Below are 20,636 nucleotides of genomic sequence, written 5' to 3'. Positions count from 1 at the left end.
CGCTGCCACCGCCACCGCCACCACAGCCACCACTGCCACCGCCACAGCCACCGCCACAGCCACCGCCACCACCAATCACCACCATCACCATCACTACCACCACCACCACCACCACCATCTAAAGAAGAAAAAGTAGTGGTGGTAGTAGTAGTAGTAGAATATTTAAAATACAAGAAATAAGACAAAGAGTTATCAATGAAACTCCTAAGCATTAGTAATCATGATGTGTGGAAGGTACATCTACATGCTAATTTTTTTGTTGTTGGTTTGGTTTAGCTAGGGGACAGTGTCAACCATGTAACCCAAGCTGGCCTAGAATTCAAAGAGATATACCTGCCTCTGCCTCTGCCTCTGCCTCCTGAGTGCTAGGATCAAATGTCTGAGTTTAAGGCTATTTTTATGACTCAGTATTTCAGCATTTAAGGGATTTAAGTTTAAATCAGCTGAAAAACAATGTACTCATATAACATCATTTCTCTATCATTCTAGATAATTGTTGATAAAAACCACAAATCTCATCAACATCTTTAATATAAAATAATTGGTTTAGGATAGCCTAAAGTTTTTATCATTTACAAGAACAAAGCTTGACGCAACATAAACTGTCCATTAGGATCATGTTTGATTAAATTGTAAGACAAACCAAATTTCCCCATACAGTTAACACAGAAAATGTAAACTGACATACTTCTTCATTCGTTCTACATTCGTATTATAGCAACACTATAGTATCAACTCTACATCAGGGATTACTTATCAGGCATTCATCATAAGTTAGTAATAACTAAGGTTATATTTTACTTACAAGGAAATTGAATGGATTACGTATGAACTTTTCAGAACTATCAAGGTCATAGGTAGGGAAGTATTAGAATTTTGATAAATAGCTATCAGCCTACCTATATGTAGGTAAAGATTATAATACCTAAGGATAGGAACATGAAAACTAAAGAAGTTTCAAGGAGGGTGGGTTGGTGAGCAGGGGGATAGGAGAGGGGATAAGCGTTTTTTCGGAGGGGAAAGCGGGAAAGGGGATATCATTTAAAATGTAAATAAAGAATATATCTAATAAAAAATAAAATAAAATAAATAAATAAAATAAAAAAGACTATTAAAAAAAAAAAAAAACAGGCCATTCCCTGAAGATGAAATTGCATTAATAAAATACTGTTTGGCCTTAAAAAAAAAAGTTTCAAGGAAAGAATATATATGCTAACATTTTCCAGGTAAGAAAAAACTCAAAAGTTAAAAAAAAATGGTGAATTATAACAGGAATTAACAATTCAGAATCACATATTTACTAGAATGGTAGCATATGCCTTTATCCCAGCACTCGGGAGGCAGAAGCAGGCAGATCTCTGAGTTCATAACTAGCCTTGTCTACATAGTTTGTTCCAGGCCAGCCAGGAATATATAATGAGACTCTAAACTAAACAAACAAATAGTCCAGTATCTATTAGGTACTTCACAATCAATGTGGTAAAACAGCTGAAGAAATAAGCTCTGGAACAGAACGGGATCTGAAGGATCAGTCTACCTTTGACAAGCTGGCTCTTTTACTCCATCTTTGAAAGTGAGAACTAGTGTTAATCCAACCTACAATTCCAGGTATACTTCAAGGCAAATGGCTACCATAGTAATCAATAACAAAAGCCTTAAATTTTTATATAACTTTTTTGTTTTGTTTTGTTTTGTTTGTTTTGTTTTTTGAGACAGGGTTTCTCTGTGTAGCCCTCGCTGTCCTAGAACTCACTCTGTAGACCAGGCTGGCCTCAAACTCAGAAATCCATCTGCCTCTGCCTCCCAAGTGCTGGGACTAAAGGCGTGCGCCACCACTGCCTGGCTTTTTTCACTTTTTTTTTTATATATAACTTTTACATAGGCAATTTCCCTACTAGAAATTTGTCCTAGAGATCATGGAAATATGTGTAAAGATTTCATTCCAGTAGTATTAATGACTGTAGAACAGTTGAAACTCTAAAACATCAGTAAAATATGACTAAGGTATTCCCCCCCCTCCCTTGTCTACAGTCTTACTTCCCATGGTTTCCAATACCAGTGGTCAAAGTATCACAGTAAAAATACCAGAAATAATTTATAATTTTAAACTGTACATTTTTTAGCAGAATAAAGAATTCACACCCTCCCACTCCATCCTATCCAAGATGTGAATCATTTCTCTGTCCCCCTATCCACACAATGTATGCTACTTATTGGTAACCTGCTAGCTACTATCACATGTTTCTGGTCATGTAACCTTTACTTTACTTAATAATTGTGTCAAAGCATAAAGTAGTAATGTTAACAATTTATGGAAGTGAAAGGGAAGGAGTAAAATAAAAAATATAAAAGTTCATTTCTACATTTTGTTTCTATGGGCAATAAGAATTTTATCTAAAATTATTAAGTATTGTAAGAAAGAAAAATAACTTAATGACAAAATATATAAAAATATATAACTTAAAAAACAGCTCACAGGGGCTGGCGAGATGGCTCAGTGGGTAAGAGAACCGACTGCTCTTCCAAAGGTCCTGAGTTCAAATCCCAGCAACCACATGATGGCTCACAACCACCTGTAATGAGACCTGACACCCTCTTCTGGCCCATCTGAAGACAGCTACAGTGTACATATAATAAATAAATCTTTAAAAAAAAAAAAAAAACAGCTCACAAAGAAACAACTTAAAAATTAAATAAGGTTGGATAAGGTAGCATACACCTTCAATCCCAGGACTTGGGAGGCAAGTTTGTTTGGTTGGTTTTTGTTTTTCAAAACTGAATTCCTTGTATATAGCCTTGGCTGTCCTGGAACTACCTCCATAGACCAGGCTGGCCTTGAACTCATAGAGATCCAACTGTCCTTGCCTCCCAAGTGCTGGCATTAAAGGCAAACACCACCAAGCCCAGCTTCTACTCCACTTTCATTTACTCAACTCAGAAGCAGAAATGAAACTACCTTTAAAAAGATTAAAAGGATTACTTAACATAAGTAATATACTTAACTTGATATAGTAGAGGTAAAGAACTCGAGCTGGCTCAGTGGTGGAGAGAGCACACTGCTCTTGCAGACAGGAAGGAGCTCAGTTCTTAGTACCCAGGTCTGGTGGCTCACAACCTCCTGTAACTCCAGCTCCCTGGAGCCAGTGCCCTCTTCTGGCCTTCACGGGTGTATACACTTACACAGATTCACATAAGATAAAAAACAAAATCCAAACTTGAGCAAAGACAAAAACCTGGTTTGTCCTTCTTAGTTTATAATTCAATGAAAATACTTTTCCTTAGCTGGGTAGTGGTGGCACACGCCTTTAATCCCAGCACTTGGGAGGCAGAGGCAGGTGGATTTCTGAGTTTGAGGCCAGCCTGGTCTACAGAGTGAGTTCTAGGACAGCCAGGACTATACAGAGAAACCCTGTCTCACAAAAAGCAAACCAAAACAAAACAAGAAAAACAAGAAAACACTTTTCCTTCTTATACACATTTAACTGGAAGTCAAACCTGGACCCCCAGTACATGGTATTTTTAAATGTTGTCTTGGACAAGAAAGATAAAGTGGGTAAAAACATATGTGTTCGTACTGAATTTTATCTGACTGAGTAAATACTCAAAAATAGCCAAGAAAAATTCCAAATGATTGATGAAGGACATTTGGCTCTTTAAATACTAAAACATTACAAAATAGAGAAAAAGAATAAATGAAACTATGCAGTACAACTACAGAATCGTCAGCTGAATAATAATGCTAATACTGGCCTACTCACTGCAGAATGCAAAAACAGTAGCTAGCATTTTTTTGTTGTTGTTGTTTTGGTTTTTTTTTGGGTTTTTTTGGTTTTTTTTTTTTTTTTGAGACAGGGTTTCTGTGTAGCTCTGGCTGTCCTGGAACTCACTCTGTAGACCAGGCTGGCCTCGAACTCAGAAATCCACCTGCCTCTGCCTCCCAAGTGCTGGGATTAAAGGCGTGCGCTACCACCACCCGGCTAGTAGCTAGCCTTTCATCTGATTCCTTACATCAAAATAAAAACCTCACTGTAATCAAGCATTTAAAAGTAAACACTAGAAAATAGGAGGCAGAACATAAACCTCAATGCCTCAAAGAAAAACACTGATAGTTGAATCACATAAAACTGAAAATGAAAAAAAAAAAAAAAAGCCAAAACACCGCATTTAAAAAAAAAAAAATAAGCCGGGCAAATGGTGGCGCACACCTTTAGGCCCAGCACTTGGCAGGCAGAGGCAGGCAGATTTCTGAGTTTGAGGCCATCCTGGTCTACACAGAGAAACCCAGTCTCAAACAACAACAACAACTGATAGTAAAGTCTACTGTACTTATTACATACCAATACCACAATGGTCAATTTCTCCATACAAAAAAAATTTAAGTTCACTGACATACAGGGCTATAAGCATTACCACATCCTAACTGCCGGACCTCCCTGGGAATGAACTTGGTACTTAACATTAAAATGTTTAAGTGTGTATATCCTGACACATAAATGCCATTCAAAGACATTGCCCCAACAAAGACATGAATAAGGATGTGCACAGATAAGCAACATACAAGGATACTCACTAGAGAACTGATATGACAAAAATTCATCATTAGAGAGCTTTTTAAATCACAGTATATCTACATCAATAAAAATGAATGATTTGTGTTAAAACACAGTATACTAGGGCTGGAGAGATGACTCATCGGTTAAGAGCATTGACTACTCTTCCAGAGGTCCTGAATTCAATTCCCAACAACCACGTGGTGTCTCGCAACCATCTGTAATGGGATCCGATGCCCTCTTCTGGTGTGTCTGAACAGAGTGACACTATACATACTTTTTTATGTATGTATTTACATACATAAAAAATAAATAAAAGGAGTGAGTGCAGCCAAAACTCGTTCATTAAAAAAAAAAAAAAAAAAGTATACTAGCAAGTACCTGTTGTCCCAACACATGCTAGGTTAAGGCAGAAGAATCATTTGACTCCTGTACTTTGAAACCAGCCTAGACAAAATAGTGAGGCCAAGATTTAACAAACAAACAAAAAATGAAAATAATGACATAATAATTACATTTTTTAGCTTTTTTAATGTATATATGTTTTGCCACATACATACATGTCTGGTGTCCACAGAACCTGAAGAGGGCCTGAGAACCTTTGGAACTGGAGCTACACACAGTAGTGAGACACCATGTAGGTACTAATCTAATAAAATCTAATAAAATCCATGTACCTCATTCAGCAGTCCTGGTTGGGCTGGAACTTACTAACTAGCCCACAATGATCTTGAATTCAGAGAAATTCTGCTTCAGCGTCCTTACTGCTGGAACTATAAGTGTGCACCATTATGCTGAAGAAAATATTGGTTTTGGTGTTAAAAAAATATTTTAAAAATTAAAAAATATATAAAGTAAAAGAATAAACAAGGACACCACTATAATAAAACAAAAATGTATCATAAATACATTTACACAAATACAACCAACTGCTTATTGGCAAAAAACCAAAGGCAACACAACTGGAGAAAAAAAAAACTTTTTTTTAACAAACTCTAGTAAGTCATCTACATGTTGAACTGCAAAACAATGAACTTAGATATAAGCTCTGTATTTATCACAAAAATAAACTCAAAATAAGTCACAGACAAATGTAAATATAAAAAACAAAAGTATAACACTCTTAAAATGATAAATAGAAAAAAATCTAGAAGACCTTGATCTTGGACATTACTTTTAGATACAACAAGAATAAAACATGAAAAAAATTAATGGATTAGATGGACTTCAATAAAATTTAAAATTGTTACACAAAAGATACTGTCAAGAGAATGAAAGAATAAACCATAGATACTAAGAAAATATATTTGCAAATGAAACATCTGCTTTATAGCTATATAACTGGGAATGTAGCTCAGGTTGGTACAACCATTCCTAGCATTCACATAAGCTCTGGACATATCCCCAGCATTGTATATAACTAGGCATTGTGGAGTATGAAGAGCACTGAAGAAACAGACAAGAAAATTAGACGTTGAAATCCTATGTAGTGGGGCTGGAGAGATGGCTCAGCGGTTAAGAGCACTGACTGCTCTTTCAGAAGTCATAAGTACAAATCCCAGCAACCACATGGTGGCTCACAACCATCTGTAATTCGGATCTGATGCCCTCTTCTGGTGTGTCTGAAGACAGCTACAGGGTATTCACATACATGAAATAAATAAATAAATCTTTAAAAAAAAATCCTATATAGCAAGTTAAAGGTCAGCCTAGCCTGTATGAAACCTTGCTTCAAAAAACAAAAACCAAAAAAACAAAAAGACAACAACAACAAAAAAAAAAGTGGTGGAAGATACCTGATAAAGTACTGTTAGGAAAAAAAAAAAAAAAAACACAAGCAAACAATTAACTCTTAAAATTAGATAATAAAAGCCAGGCACAGTGGTTCAATCTTTTATTCCCAGGAGGCTGAGGCAAAAGAGTATCTTGAGTTTGAAGCCGGCTTGAGCAACGTAGAGTTTGAGGGTAGTCTGGGATACGAGATTATTTTAAATTTTAAAATAAAAGTAATTTTTTAAAAACTTAGACACTAAAAAAAATTATAACCCTACCAGGGCCTGGTAGTGTTTACCTCTAATTCCGGTTACTTTGGAAGTTAATACAGGAGAATGACAACTTCAGGGCCTGTGGGACTTCAAGGCAAATTCAAGGCTGGCCTAAGGATCTTACTGATAACCTGTATGAAGCTATAAATCAATTCCAGAGCCCTTGCCTCGTATGCACAGGCAATGAGTTTGTCTCAGCACTGCAAAGAGTAAAGGTAAGTAGGGCAAGGCACAGTCACAAATACACAACTAACACCTGAGGAGAGAGCTGAGGAGGACTAGTAAAGCTCAAGGCATCCTGGGTACACAGTGAGTTCAAAGCAGTCTGGGCTACAGAGAGTGTGTGTGTGTGTCTTTAAAAACAAAAATCAAGCCAGGCCATGGTGATGCCCACCTTTAATCTCAGCAGAGGAAGAGACAGGCAAATCTCTGTGAATTCAAAGCCAGCCAAAGATAGGCAGAGAAATCCTGTCTCAAAATTAAAGGAAAGAAATGTAACAACTTAATGGAATAAATGGTTAAAAGATCTGGGTGGACTCCCCAAAGATGCCCAGACGGCAAGTCAACTTATGAAAAGATGTTTAATATTACATGTCATTAAGGAACTGCCATTTTTACTATTATGAACATGATACAGTAGATTAACCAAATGAGAGAATTTCGCCTTTACCAAAAGTGTTACAGATCCTGATCAAAAGGACATTTTGGTGTGCAATGTACATCACATGTTATGTCCACAGCATTTTACTCAGTTAAAGTACATCACTATATAATGAGCACCAGCAAACTCTCCAGTGCTGGGACTGGCGAGATGGCTCAGCGGGTAAGAGCACTGACTGCTCTTCCAAAGGTCCTGAGTTCGGATTCCAGCAACCACATGGTGGCTCAAAACCACCCACAATGAGATCTGACACCCTCTTCTGGTGCGTCTGAAGACAGCTAAAGTGAATTACACTGGAGCGACTATATCAGTCTGTAAATGAATTGGCTTCTCTCCTACATATCTAAATTATCTTTGGAACTCAGGTGGGGTGGGGGAGATCAAATTACTTTGTTCTTTGGTTAAGATAACCCAGAAAGAACCCAAAAAAGAACAAACAATATAATCTACTTGACTATAATTGGAGTCTCAGAACTGTAACCTCTTTGAGTAGAGGCAGCTGGTCTATTTACTCACAGAAATCCAATCATATGTAGCTGAAAAAAATGAATGAAAGAATACATGCTACATATATTTAGTCAGTCCCCTCTTCCACCTCAGTTGCCTGTCTTACTCTCCCTTTCCTTTCCTTCCCTCCCCCAACCCCATCCCACCTGAGACAGAGCTTTATGGATTCTCTGTATAGCCTTGGATGTCTTGGAACTTTGTCTGTAGAGCAGCTAGCAGAGATCCTCCTGCCTCTGCCTCCCAACTGCTGAGATTAAATGTGTGTACGTACCATCACCACCTGGCCATCCTTTCCTTTCTTGAAGGATGAAGTCCCTGTATCTCTTATTGACATCCAAGCTCTTGATCCATCTCATTGCTTCTCAAAACCTGAAATCTAGCCCACTTCTTTTATAAATTTAACTTCTTCTTTTCCTCTAGCCCACCTCTGCTTCCCCAGAGCTGGAATTAAAGGTGTGCTGCTACACCTGTACCTGCCCTTTTAGTGTGGACATTTTTAACAATGTTAATCCTTTCAACCCATGAACAATGGATACTTTCATTTATTTGTATCCTCTTTCAACAATGTTTCATAATTTTTAGCTTTGAGATAGGTCATCTCCTTTGCTATTATCTTCTGTAGCTAATGTAAGTGGAACTTATTTTTTCTAAGACAGAGGTAAGTTAGAACATAAAAACACTACAGGTTTTTTAGGATACCAAGTTATTACTTTTATTTTCCTATTTACTGGCTTATTTTTGCAGTGCTAAAGATTGAATGTACAAAGTCCCTCAAATGCACACACTTTGTCACTGAGCCAATTCTCCACCCTCACTTCTATTACGCTGATTTTATATCCTGCACCTACCTGAATTTGTTCATGTGTGTTTGAGTGTGTCATCATCAGAGTTTTTTACCTTTTAAAAATCTATTACCTGCATGTATGTTTATGTGTGAGAGTCTCAAACTTCTGAACTAGAGTTACAGACAGTTGTGAGCTGCCCTGTAGGTGCTAGTAAATAAACACAGGTCCTCTGAAAGAGCAGTCAGTGCTTTAAACCACTGAACCATCTCTCCAGCCATATCTTCAGAATTTTCTAAGTAGAAGTATGTTAAGTTTCTGCCAATGTAACAACTACCTGAGAGGAACAATTTATAGACTGATTTGGGTTCAGTTTCAGGTTTCAGGCCATGTTGCTATGGCAGAATCATGGCACAAGGCATGAAGAGCTGAATGCTTCACTGCAACCAGGAAGGGAGATAACAAATGGAAATCTTGAGACACAATATAACCTCCAAAGGCCTGTTCCCAGTAACCTACTTCCTCTAATAGGCCTCATCTCCTAGTTCTTCTACCACTCAATAATACCATAGCTTATGAATATATCAGCAGATGAATATATCAGTGGAATAAGTGATAAAGGCAAAGCCCTATGATCCAATCGTTTCCTCCAAAACCCCACCTCTGAATATTGCTATTTTGGGAATCGAACACTCTGGGGGGGGGGGCAGTCTATATTTGAGCCTATAGTTTAACCTCTTTCAATTTGGATGCCTTTTATTGCTTTCTCACATCTATTACTCTGAATAGGACTTGCCATTTTATATCAAATACGAGTGATAAAATGGTCGTCTGTGTCTTTTTCCAATGTCAACATTTTCCCATTCAAGATGTTAGCTATGGGGGCTGGTGAGATGGCTCAGTGGGTTAAGAGCACTGACTGCTCTTTCAAAGGTCCAGAGTTCAAATCCCAGCAACCACATGGTGGCTCACAACCACGTGTAATGAGATCTGATACCCTCTTCTGGTGTGTCTGAAGACAGCTACAGGGTACTTACATATAATAAATAAATCTTTTTAAAAAAAAAGTTACTAAAGTTATCTGGAAAAAATAATTGGCTGTGAAGTAATTTCTTTAAAAAAAAAAAAAGATGTTAGCTATGAGTTTTGTCAAAATTGGTGGTTCTTATGTTATGAATTCAACACCTAGTTTGTTGAGTTTTTGCCAAGGGATATTGACTTTTGTCAAATGCTGTTCCTATATCTAGTAAAAAAAAATTAATCAACTTATGATTTTTGTCCTTTATTTCTCTTGATGTGGTCACCTATATTTGTGTGAACCATCCTTGCACCTCTGAATGAATCCCACTTAGCAGGTGAATAATCTTTTTTAATATGCCACTGAATTTTGCTCTGTATTAGCTTCCTGACGATTTCTGCATCTGTGTTCAAGAGTAATAGTTTAGCTTTTTGTCTTGTTTTTTAAGACAGGGTCTCACTATATTGCCCTTGCACTCCCAGGGCTCCACCTACTTCTGCCTAAATGCTGGGATTACAGGTATTTAGCACCATGCCAAGCTTTTTTCTTGTGTCCATGTCTGGTTTAGACAATAGAGTAATGTGGGAATTATAGAGTGAATTTAAAGGAGTCCTTTCCAAAATTTTAAGGAGTTTTGGCAAAACTGTATTAGTCCTTTTGATAACTGGATGGAAGTCATCAGTGGAGCTGTCAGACCCTGGGCTTTTGTACTATGATAGACTTACTGATTCAGTCTTCTTACTGGACTGTTCACACTTTCTATTTCTCCTTAATTCAATCTCAGTAAATTGCATGCATCCATGAACTAACTTATTTACTTCCTCATTTGTCAAAAATTCTTCATAACCCTCAAGATTCATTTCAAGTACCACTCTCTCCAATATAAAATAGAATATAGTGTAAGTGGAAGGTCTGTGTTACCTAACTTTCTGAATGGTGCAAAATGTCTCTGCTATGTATATTCAAAATATTGTGAATGAGAAAGTGTGACCATATTATCACAATCACCATTTTCATGTCAGTTTCTTTCAATAAACATCTATCGTTCACATTTACTCTATGCCATGTATTATGCTGAAGATACCACTTATCACTCAGAGAAGTTGCCTTTTCCTCATGGTGGGTGTATTCACTAACTTTTTATGTTCCATAAGAAGCATTCTGTAACATCCTAAACACCCACTATCTACAAATTCCTTGTTTAAAAAAATGAAAGCACTGGGTTGGGCTAGGTGGTACGCACCTTTAATCCCAGCACTAGTAAGGCAGAAATAGGTCAATCTTTTGAGTTTCAGGCTAGCCTGATCTACAGAGTGAGATCCAGGACAACCAGGATTAGAGAGAGAAACCCTGGGGTGTTGGGGTTAATTAATTATCAAGACACTCTAGTGTATTCTGATTGTAATCAGCCTCTACCAATTTAACGATTCTTTTCAGGAAACATCAGAATAAGGCTTCTGAAGAAAGTATTGTATATCAAAGAAGCAATACTTTGAAGAAAAGTGACAGCTCAACTTGTAAGTTCTAACATTTACTGTCAGAATACAAGTGACTTCATCTCTTTTTTTCCAATTCTCTCTAACTTATTTTTATATTATATACACTGGTGTTTCTTAACTGCACATATGTCTGTGTGAGGGTGTCAGATCCCCTAGAAGAGGAATTATACAGTTGTAAACTGCCATGTGGGTGCTGGGAATTGAACCTGGGTCCTCTGGAAGAGCAAACAAGTGCTCTTAACCTCTGAGCCATCTCTCCAGGCCATGGCTTTGTCTTTAGCTCTTAGATTCATTTATAAAATGATAAAGTTGACTACGCTCTGGGGCTCCTTTTGTATACAGTTATATGACTCTCTACTACTTCTCGTAGGTTAAGTTTATCTAAAGAACACCATATTCCAAATTCCACTAAAAGTCACTAACAACTGGAATCTGCCTGAAAAGAATCTAAAGAATGGCAAGTAGATTGTAGTCATGTAATGGAAGCAATAACCAAATACTTAGAAAGAACACAACATTACCATCAAACTGCCTCAGAATGACATGCAAAAGAATACTTGGGATTTCTTCTGGGTAGTCCTAACCAACAAAACTAAAAGCTAGTTATATTAGAGCAAACCTCACTTAAATTAAAAGAAAAATAAAACACAAATCCAGTTAAAATAAGGAGGCAGCAAGCTTTCCTCTCCAGGAGGAACAGAATTTACACTACAAATTAGAACTACCACTATAACTATCTCACAGGGCATTTTCGCAGTACAAGGGTATTGCTTCACTAAATCAAAATGTCTAGGAAGGAAAGCTGTGTAGCATTCATTTTTATCTTTATTTATTTATTTTTGGTTTTTCAAGACAGGGTTTCTCTGTGTAGCCCTGGCTGTCCTAGAACTCACTCTGTAGACCAGGCTGGCCGTGAACTCAGAAATCCGCCTGCTTCTGCTTCCCAAGTGCTGAGATTAAAGGCATGCGCCACCACTGCCCAGTTAGCATTCATTTTTATACTCCCCAAACATACCATTACCTGGCACAATTGTACTATACAAAAATAAACAATAAAAGTTTACAGATACTCTTATAAAGATTAAACTCAACTTAATGACTATACATGGAGAGTCTATCGGCTGGAGAAATGGCTCTGGAGCAATGAGTGCATTCTGCTCTTGCATAGGAACGAAATTGGATTCCTTTCCTAGATATTTGACCTCAGCTCTGGAAGCAAAAACTGTTCATGTCAAGTATTGCTATAGTATTATCTTATCTTCTTTAAGGTTTTTCTTTTCTCCTAGTAGGTGACCTATTAACTCTTTGTATTAAACCTTCCCTTTCAAATTTTAAAATAAAGTTCGATGGAGGTGACATGCTTTTAATCCCAACACTCAGAAGGCAGAATAAAGTCAAGCAGTCAGGCAGGTGGATCTCTGAGTTCAACGCCAGCCTGGTCTACAGAGTGAGTTCCAGGACAGCCAGGGCTATACAAAAAAACCTTGTGGGGGATGTGAGTGGAAGTAGATCCAGGTAGATTAAAATACTAAACAAAAAATTACTATAAAAGCATTGGGAATAGGATTTTTTTTTAAAGTCTGGTGGGGGGGCACTCTAAGCCAGAAACCTTGAGACCATAAACTTAAAAAAGGTCAGACCATAAAATTGCTTTCTGCACAATAAACAAAAACAAAAACAAAAAAAAAAGTAGATAAGTATCAACCTAGGAGAACAAAATATCTAATACATAGCAAAAAGCTACTACAATTTCCAGAGAGCTCACCTAAATTAACAAGATAAGGAAGCTGAGGAGATGGCTCAGTCAAAAATATTTATCACACAAGCAGAAGGACCTGAGCTCAGCTTTTTGTGGGAACCTGACGTCATCCCCACAAAAAGCAAGTCAAAGAAACGTATCTATAATCCCAACTCTTGGGGGGAAAAGACAGGAAGATGTCTGGGGCTTGCTGACCAGCAAGTTAAGCCAATCAGCAAGTGCCAGATTCAGTGAGAGATTCTGTCTCATAAAATAAAGTGGAGAAAGTTATAACAGTCAACCAACAAAAGGAACTTAACCAATTAGGGCCAGCAAGATAGTTCAATGAATGAAGTAGCTAGCCACACAAGCCCAGCTGAGTTTGATCCCTGGAACCAGTACAGAGGTAGAAAGAGAAAACCACCTCTCACAAATTGTCCTTTGACCTCCATAGAAGCCCTATGGTATGCATAATACACATCCCCCAAATCACTAAATATTTTTTTTTAACTAAGTAAAGTAATAAAGCATGCCAAACCTAAAAACTATATAATCAGCTAAGGTTCAGCAATAGAACACTTGCCTGGTATACAGAAAGAGGCTGGGTTCACTCCACAGCTCTGTGGAAATGAACAAGTGAATCAATACACTTTTTAAAGCTACTAGATCATCTACCTGCTTCAAACCCTTCAAAAGTATCTTTTTCATCTCTAAGGATAAAAACTACCCAGCTCAGCCCTCTAACACCCAATACCTTCTAACTCACCCTAGTGCTCCAAGAAAGGGGACTCCTGATCATCATCAGACAGCAACACCAGGACTATCTCCTCTAAATGGCCCAACACCTCAAATGTGCTGTGTGCCTCTCACAGGTCCTCAGGCAGAACTTTAGGATTCCCTGACTCCTCTAGCAGCTGCAAAACATCCAATGCATCAGCAAACCCCACAGGCTATCTATCATCTTAGTCCAGACTCCATCACCTTTCCTAGATTCAGGCTTCCCTTGTCTCCCTAAAACCCTACTACCAACCCAGCAATCCCAGGACTTGGATTTGTTTGTTTGTTTGTTTGTTTCCTTTTAGAGGGAGTTTCTTACTCTGTAGCCCAGGTTGGCCTCAAACTTTGTAGCAGTGCTTCTACTTCAGCCTCCTAGTGCTGGAATTAGATGCTTGAGCCATCAGGCCCAGCACCTTCTTTTGCTTTGTCCCATCATATCGCTCTTTTGCTTAAAGCCTTTTCTTTCTTTTTTAATGTTTATTTATTTATATTATTTATATGAGTACATCATAGCTGTTTTCACACAGACCAGTAGAAGACATCAGACCCCATTACAGATGGTTGTGAGCCACCAAGTGGATGCTGGAAATTGAACTCGGGACCTTTGGAAGAGCAGTCTGTACTCTTAACCACTGAGCCATCTCTCCAGCCCGCTTAAAGCCTTTTCAACAGTTTCCCATAGTGAAATGGAATGACTCGTTTACTACTTTTTACAGAGCTAGAGCCACAGAGAAAATCCTTAAAATGTGTCTAGGTGCCTACGGCCCTACAAAATCTGCCCTCACCCCATTATCTCTGTGATCTCACATCCTACTACTATCATTCCTCACTCTCCTAACATCCCAATCACAATGGCTTCTTCAAATATGTCAGACACACTCCCTCAAAGCTTTTGTAAAATTAGATCCCTTTTTAACAGTTCTCTTCCTCCAGATATTTTCCTGGCTAATTCTACTGTGTTCTTCAAGTCTCTGCAAAGATTTCATCTGTATCACTACTCTGACCATTTCATCTAAAACCAACTCCAGGGCGAGAAGGCTTAGCAGATCGTTTGTTACCAAAGGACCCAAGATCAGTTCCTAGCATCCACATCTGGTAGTTCAAATTATAACTCCAGCTCTTGGGAATCTAACACCCTCTTTCTGGCTTCCGTGGGCACCTATATACATATGAACCTATTCCACCCCATAAACACACACACACACATGCAATATAAATAAATAAAGCTAGCCCACTGCTTCCTTGGACTATGCTCTGTTGCTTTTTTGCAAAACACTTATTAATGTAACTTGTGTATGTCTAGTATGTTTTCCCTTCATTACAGCAGGACTATTTATTACCTCTCATGTCCACTGATGGATTATAATTATGAAGAATTGTGCCTGGCAAGTAATTCACATTTGTAATAGTTGAATAAATGCTTTCACACCTGGCTATGAAATAACTAACTGATGACTAAATTACTACCTAGGAACAGAGACTAAGTCTGGGGTTTGTCTTATCACTGTATTTCTTAGTGACTAACAGGGGCTGGCATACACCAGGCACCAAAGTGTTAATTAAACAATACCTCAGGCATAGTGGCATGCCTGTAATCCCAGCATTTAAAAGATGAGGCAGGACTAGTGGCAGTTTGAGGTGAACCAGAGCTACATAGAAGAATTCAAGACTAACTTAAGCTACTTAGCAAAAGAGTGTCAAAGTCAGAGAGGGGTTAGGTAGGCAACACACAGAGAGACAAGAGATATACAAACAGACTGATAGATAGAAACAAAATAGCCTCTTTTTAATCTATCAGAAGACAAATTTAAAACAATAGCCATTCAGAGCTTTTAAGGGAGAAATCTGCCTTCTCATAGTATGTAAACTGATACTTTCTTTTTTCAGCCTATCTTAACCTAGCGGCAGTTTTAACATTTAAATCACTCAGAATGTGTCCTTTAACTCAGTAGTTTCACAGATATAAAGCAAGAATAAGCTGGGCAGTGGTGGCACACGCCTTTAATCCCAGCACTTGGGAGGCAGAGGCAGGCGGATTTCTGGGTTCAAGGCAAGCCTGGTCTACAGAGTGAGTTCCAGGACAGCCAGGGCTATACAGAGAAACCCTGTCTCAAAAAATGAAAAAAAAAAAAAAAAAAAAAAGCAAGAATACTGGCTTGCTGGCTTGCAACTCCAACTACTAAGGAGACTGAGGCAGGAGGATCTTAAATTCAAAGCCTGCCTATGCTAGAGTGAGGCCTTGTCTCAAAACTAGACATACAGCTATACAGCTCAGTAGCATAGTGCTTGCTTAGCATGCTCGAGGTCCTGGGTTCAAATCTCAGTAGAAAAAAAGTACAAGTACATCATTTTAGCATTGCTTGTAAAATGAAGACATAAGCAACCATCAATAGAAACACAGCCAGGTAGGGTGTCTAACACCTGTAACCCAATATTCCAATAAAACAGAAAATCATCATAAATTGGGGGCCAGCTGGACTAGAGTGGGACCCTGTCTCAATAATAAAAATAAAAATAGGGACTGGAAAGATGGTTTAGCAGTTAAGAGCACTTCTTCCAGAGGAACAGCTTTCAATCCCTAGCACTCACTAGGTAACTCACAATAACCAACTGTAATTCCAATCCCGGGGTTTCAATCCCCTCTTCTGGCCTCTGTGGGTAAAAGGGACTGACATATGTAGGCAAAATGTGCATACACATAAACAGTAAAAAATGATTAAAATAATGAAAAACAAGCAAATACCCTATGCATGCCACACACCTGATGGAATAGTAAGAATGAGGCAGAGCTATATATAATACAAAAACAGACAGTGATCTGTGTGATCTGAGGGCTCTGGCATCAGAAGTTCTGTTTGACTCCTGACTCAACTTACATGTTTAATTTCTCTGTGCTTCAGTTTCTTCATCTAGGAGCACTGATATTATTACAATAGCACCCCCCTCACTAATGTGACAATTTCATGGAACAGTACCTGCAATGGTTATGGCATACCACACAGCCATATGACCATTTACACACATACATAGGCATAGTAATGATTAATAACATTTAAGTGAGATAAGAAAGTTGTAGGTCTATGTATGCAATACCTATCTATTTCAGGGATTAAAGGTAACACATCTGTGTAACTATGAATAAAAAGCAGAACAGAAATCTCAACTCTGAGAAATGGGGAGAATATACTTCTACTTCTTAAAATACCTTTTTTTTTTCTAAAATATTAAAGCATCAATAAAGTGCTGGGGAGATGGCTCAGCTGATAAAAGCACAGGCTGCTCTTCCAGAGGACCCGCCTGGGTTCAATTCTCAGCCACAACCATATGTAACTCTAGTCCCAGAGGAAGCAGATGCCCCCTTATGGGTTCCAAGAGGACCATACACACACATTCTACACACACACATATACAGGCAAAAAACATTCATGTACATAAAAATAAAGTAAAAGTATCAATAGGGGTGCTTTGCAATGTTTTGAAACTAGCATAAATGATGAAAATGTATTAATGAAGTTAAATATATCTATAACATCAAATATTTATCATTTCTTTATGGGAAAACATTCAAAATCTTTTTTTCTAACATGCAATTTTTTTAAGTATTTATGTATATCGAGTGTTCTGTCTTCCTGTATGTCTGCATGACAGAAGAGGGCATCAGACCCAATTACAGAAGGTTGTAAGCCACCATGTTATTGCTGGGAATTGAACTAATGTCCTCTGGAAGAAGAGCCATTGCTCTTAACCACTAAGTCATCTCTCTAGCCCCACATACAATTTCTTTTTGTTTGTTTGGTTGGTTTGGTTTGGTTTTGGTTTTTTGTTTTTTTGTTTTGTTTTGTTTTGTTTTTTTTCAAGACAGGGTTTCTCTGTATAGTCCTGGCTGTCCTGGAACTCACTCTGAAGACCAGGCTGGCCTCGAACTCAGAAATCCGCCTGCCTCTACCTCCCAAGTGCTGGGATTAAAGGCCTGAGCCACCACGGCCTGGCAATAAATGTCATTTTTAAAAATTTAATTTTAATGAAGTAAAATCAGGACAAATGCTTCCAAAATATGGGTTAGCTTAAACTGAAATCCGACAATTTTTACTCTTGTCTTTGAATTCTCAATGGAAAATAACTTAATTAACTGGCATCCATCAAAGTGCACCATTAAAACCAAAAATTATGAAATAAGGAAAAAAAGACTACATCTCGTCTTGCCAATTACACACAAATCTACTCTTAATATGCCTTAATATACTCTTAATATCCTCATAAAAAAACAAAGAAAGTATATAAGAAAGAAAAAAGACTCGGCAACTGCTTCCGAATGACAGGAAAGCAGAATAGGCAGTTCTGTTTTACTGTTGGTCTGATGCAAAGGAGTTTTCCAATAATTTTGTTTTTTAACTCAGCGGGTCTAAAAAATTCAAGTGTGCTTTTAATTAAAGTTATCAATATGAACTCAACTAAAGAAAAAAATTAATTCCGCAAGATGAACTTGTAAGCAGACACTGACACAAAGAACTCAAGCATACCAAATTCTCTCTCCTTTTGTGAACTGATAGATACCTTTGCCTATTTATATTAACCTATACTAATAAAAATTACAATGTATATAAACTTAATCTCATCCCAGAGTCTTAAATTTTAAAAAATAGGAAGTAAACCTGCACTGAGAATAGCAAGAATATGAGATTCCTCAAAGCTAATGTTTTCCTCACTTCGGTGAAGTGCTTAGTCACTTCTGCCTATTTGCAGGGAACACTATTTCATATCTTGAAAGAGGCAGGAAATTAAGAGTCCAGACTCATGTCACCTGAGTTGTCCATGGAAGGAAAAAAAAAAAGGTAGCAGCCAGTTAAGCATACCTACCAGAAGCCAGAGCTTTCTCTGTATTCTGCCCCTGTCTGCAGCAACAAGGAGGGTTTGTAAAGTTTTCCTCCCTGACACCAAATACAAAAGGTGAGAGTTAAAAGAAGGTTAAAAAAAAAATCCCTATTTACTGACAGCCCACCAGAAACACCTCCCTTCTCTTTATTGGAATGGAAACAGCAATCAAGTTAAAAGTCTAGGCTGGACATTACCCCTTAGGCAAACTAACAAAACCCAAAAGTAGAGGCTAATTGTCTTCAGAGAACACTTCCCAGAGAGCAGCAAGAGTCTCAAAATCTGATAACATTGTTTCCAGTTCCCCTACGGCAAGAACAAACAGAGGTTTTCACAAAAGGTTATTTCAAGAGCCTACTCTAGGAAAAGGCCAAGAACCTCCTGAGCCAACTACCACATCCCAACATTCTACTAACAGGTAAAGATGCTAATAAGCACAAAAGCCAACTATAGAAACACACCTCAAAGAACTCTCTCAACTAGATACAGTAAGATCTTGCCAAGGACCGAGCACATTCTTTCCCAACATAACTCCAGGTTGACAACAACAACGCCTGAAACAATGTGGTCAAAACTCCGAGGCAGAGCTCAGTCTGTTGAAAGGTCATGAAGGGCTCTAATAACCATCATGGCTTATTTAGAACAAGGCCTTTTTTTTTCTTCCAATATGAGCACTATTAAGACAATCTGTCCTGCACCTCTAAGTCTTGGCTACTCAGGAAACTGAGGCAGGAGGACAGCTTAGGAGTTTCAGGTCAACGTGGTCCACAAAGTGAGACACCCTCCTCCCCCCCACCCCCATCGCTTGAAAGGTAGAGACGAAATGGAGAAGATGATCGATTCCTCGATTTCGGCCCATTCGAGCACCTTTTCATTCCTAACACTCCCAAAAGAATACTAAACTATCCTTTTACATATGAACGTTGCCATCTTTATCGCGTGGCCCAAGACTTGCCCATCTTTCTCGATAAAGAGACATGAATCAAGCGCTCTTCGTGCGTCAGAAACTGAGGCCCTCAGAGACTAAGAAATGAACCCGGACTTAGCACGAAGTAACACTACCACTCAAAGAATGCTACCAAATCCTTAGGGTCCCAGTTACTTTTACAATTCCAGTGCAAAGAGCGCTGGAGCGTGGCAAGAGGAGGCGGGGGCGGAGGTGGGGCGAGAGGGCACACCGCCACTACCGAGGCAAGGGCTCGCGTTTTCTTTAAGGAATATAGCACATGCTCTCGATTTCCATCTTCTCCACCCGAGGAACCCACGTGCTGATCCCACTGCACCTTCCTCTCCGCGCTCCGCCGCCGCCGCTGCCGCCGCCACCACCGGCTCCCCGCAGCCTCCCCACGCCCTTCCCGGCGGCCGCTCGCGCGCGCCTCCCGCCCCCTCCCCAGCCCGGCTGCCCCAGCACGCGACGCCCGCGCGCCCCGGCCTCCAGCCCGTGGGTCACCCCCGGGCCCGCGCGCGTTCCCCTCCTGCCCCAAGGGCCCCCACAACGCCGCGCCGGGCCGGGCAGGCCGCGCCCGCCATGGTGGGCGCCTCACCGTCAGGTTGGGGAGTCGGGCCCGGCTGCGCCATGGCCAATGGGCGGCCTCGGGGAACGGGGATGGGCGGGGAAGCAGCGTCCCGGGATGCCGCCGGCTCAGCTGGCGGAGGAGGCGTCGACCGAGCCGCGGCCACCGCCGCCCAGGGAGGAACCGCTAAGGCTGGAGCCGCCGGCGCCGCCACAGCCTCGGGCAGAGACGGACCAGAGCGCCGACCTCCGCCTCCTCATCCTGACAGCGGGAAATAAGCAGTGCGCAGGCGCGGGGGGATGGGACGGCACGTGACGTTGGCCTAAGGGGAGAGGCGGGGCCTCAGGAGGGAGGGAGGCCCGGGAGGAGGGGTCCGGGGCCTGGGAGCCAGAGGGAGGCTGATGAGAGACCTAAGGGTGGGTGTTGGAGGCTGGCAGCTGCAAAGGCAAAGACTCACAAAGCCCGTGGCTCCCAGAACCCAAGCAGAGTGAGGAGACCCTGGGTGCACGCGAACCCAGCCGCTACTTTGCCTAGTTATGTGTCCTTGAGAAAGACCCTTAACCTCATAACCTTGAAAAGTACAGTGGCTAAGAAAAGTATAAATGAGGATATAAAGTGGGAAGAATTGCTATAGCCAGAACTTAGTCTGGACCCCAGATGTGCAAGCCAATGT

At 39.7% G+C, this 20,636-nt stretch overlaps 1 protein-coding gene across 3 annotated transcripts in view; it reads right to left on the bottom strand.

Moving 5' to 3' along the window:
* Positions 1 to 20,253, bottom strand: part of Rabep1 (rabaptin, RAB GTPase binding effector protein 1) — a 105,776-nt gene extending 85,523 nt beyond the window's left edge. For all 3 annotated transcript variants that reach the window (XM_031353114.1, XM_031353115.1, XM_031353116.1), the window contains exon 1: positions 19,994 to 20,253. In XM_031353114.1, the coding sequence (XP_031208974.1) occupies positions 19,994 to 20,027 (34 nt within the window). In that variant the 5' untranslated portion in view covers positions 20,028 to 20,253. The remainder of the gene's footprint in view (positions 1 to 19,993) is intronic.
* Positions 20,254 to 20,636: the final 383 nt, after the last annotated feature.

This window comes from Mastomys coucha, unplaced genomic scaffold, assembly GCF_008632895.1.
Source record: "Mastomys coucha isolate ucsf_1 unplaced genomic scaffold, UCSF_Mcou_1 pScaffold5, whole genome shotgun sequence".
NCBI classification, from domain to species: domain Eukaryota; kingdom Metazoa; phylum Chordata; class Mammalia; order Rodentia; family Muridae; genus Mastomys; species Mastomys coucha.
Note: the sequence above shows the minus strand (reverse complement) of the source record. Positions and strands in the feature narration are given on the sequence as shown.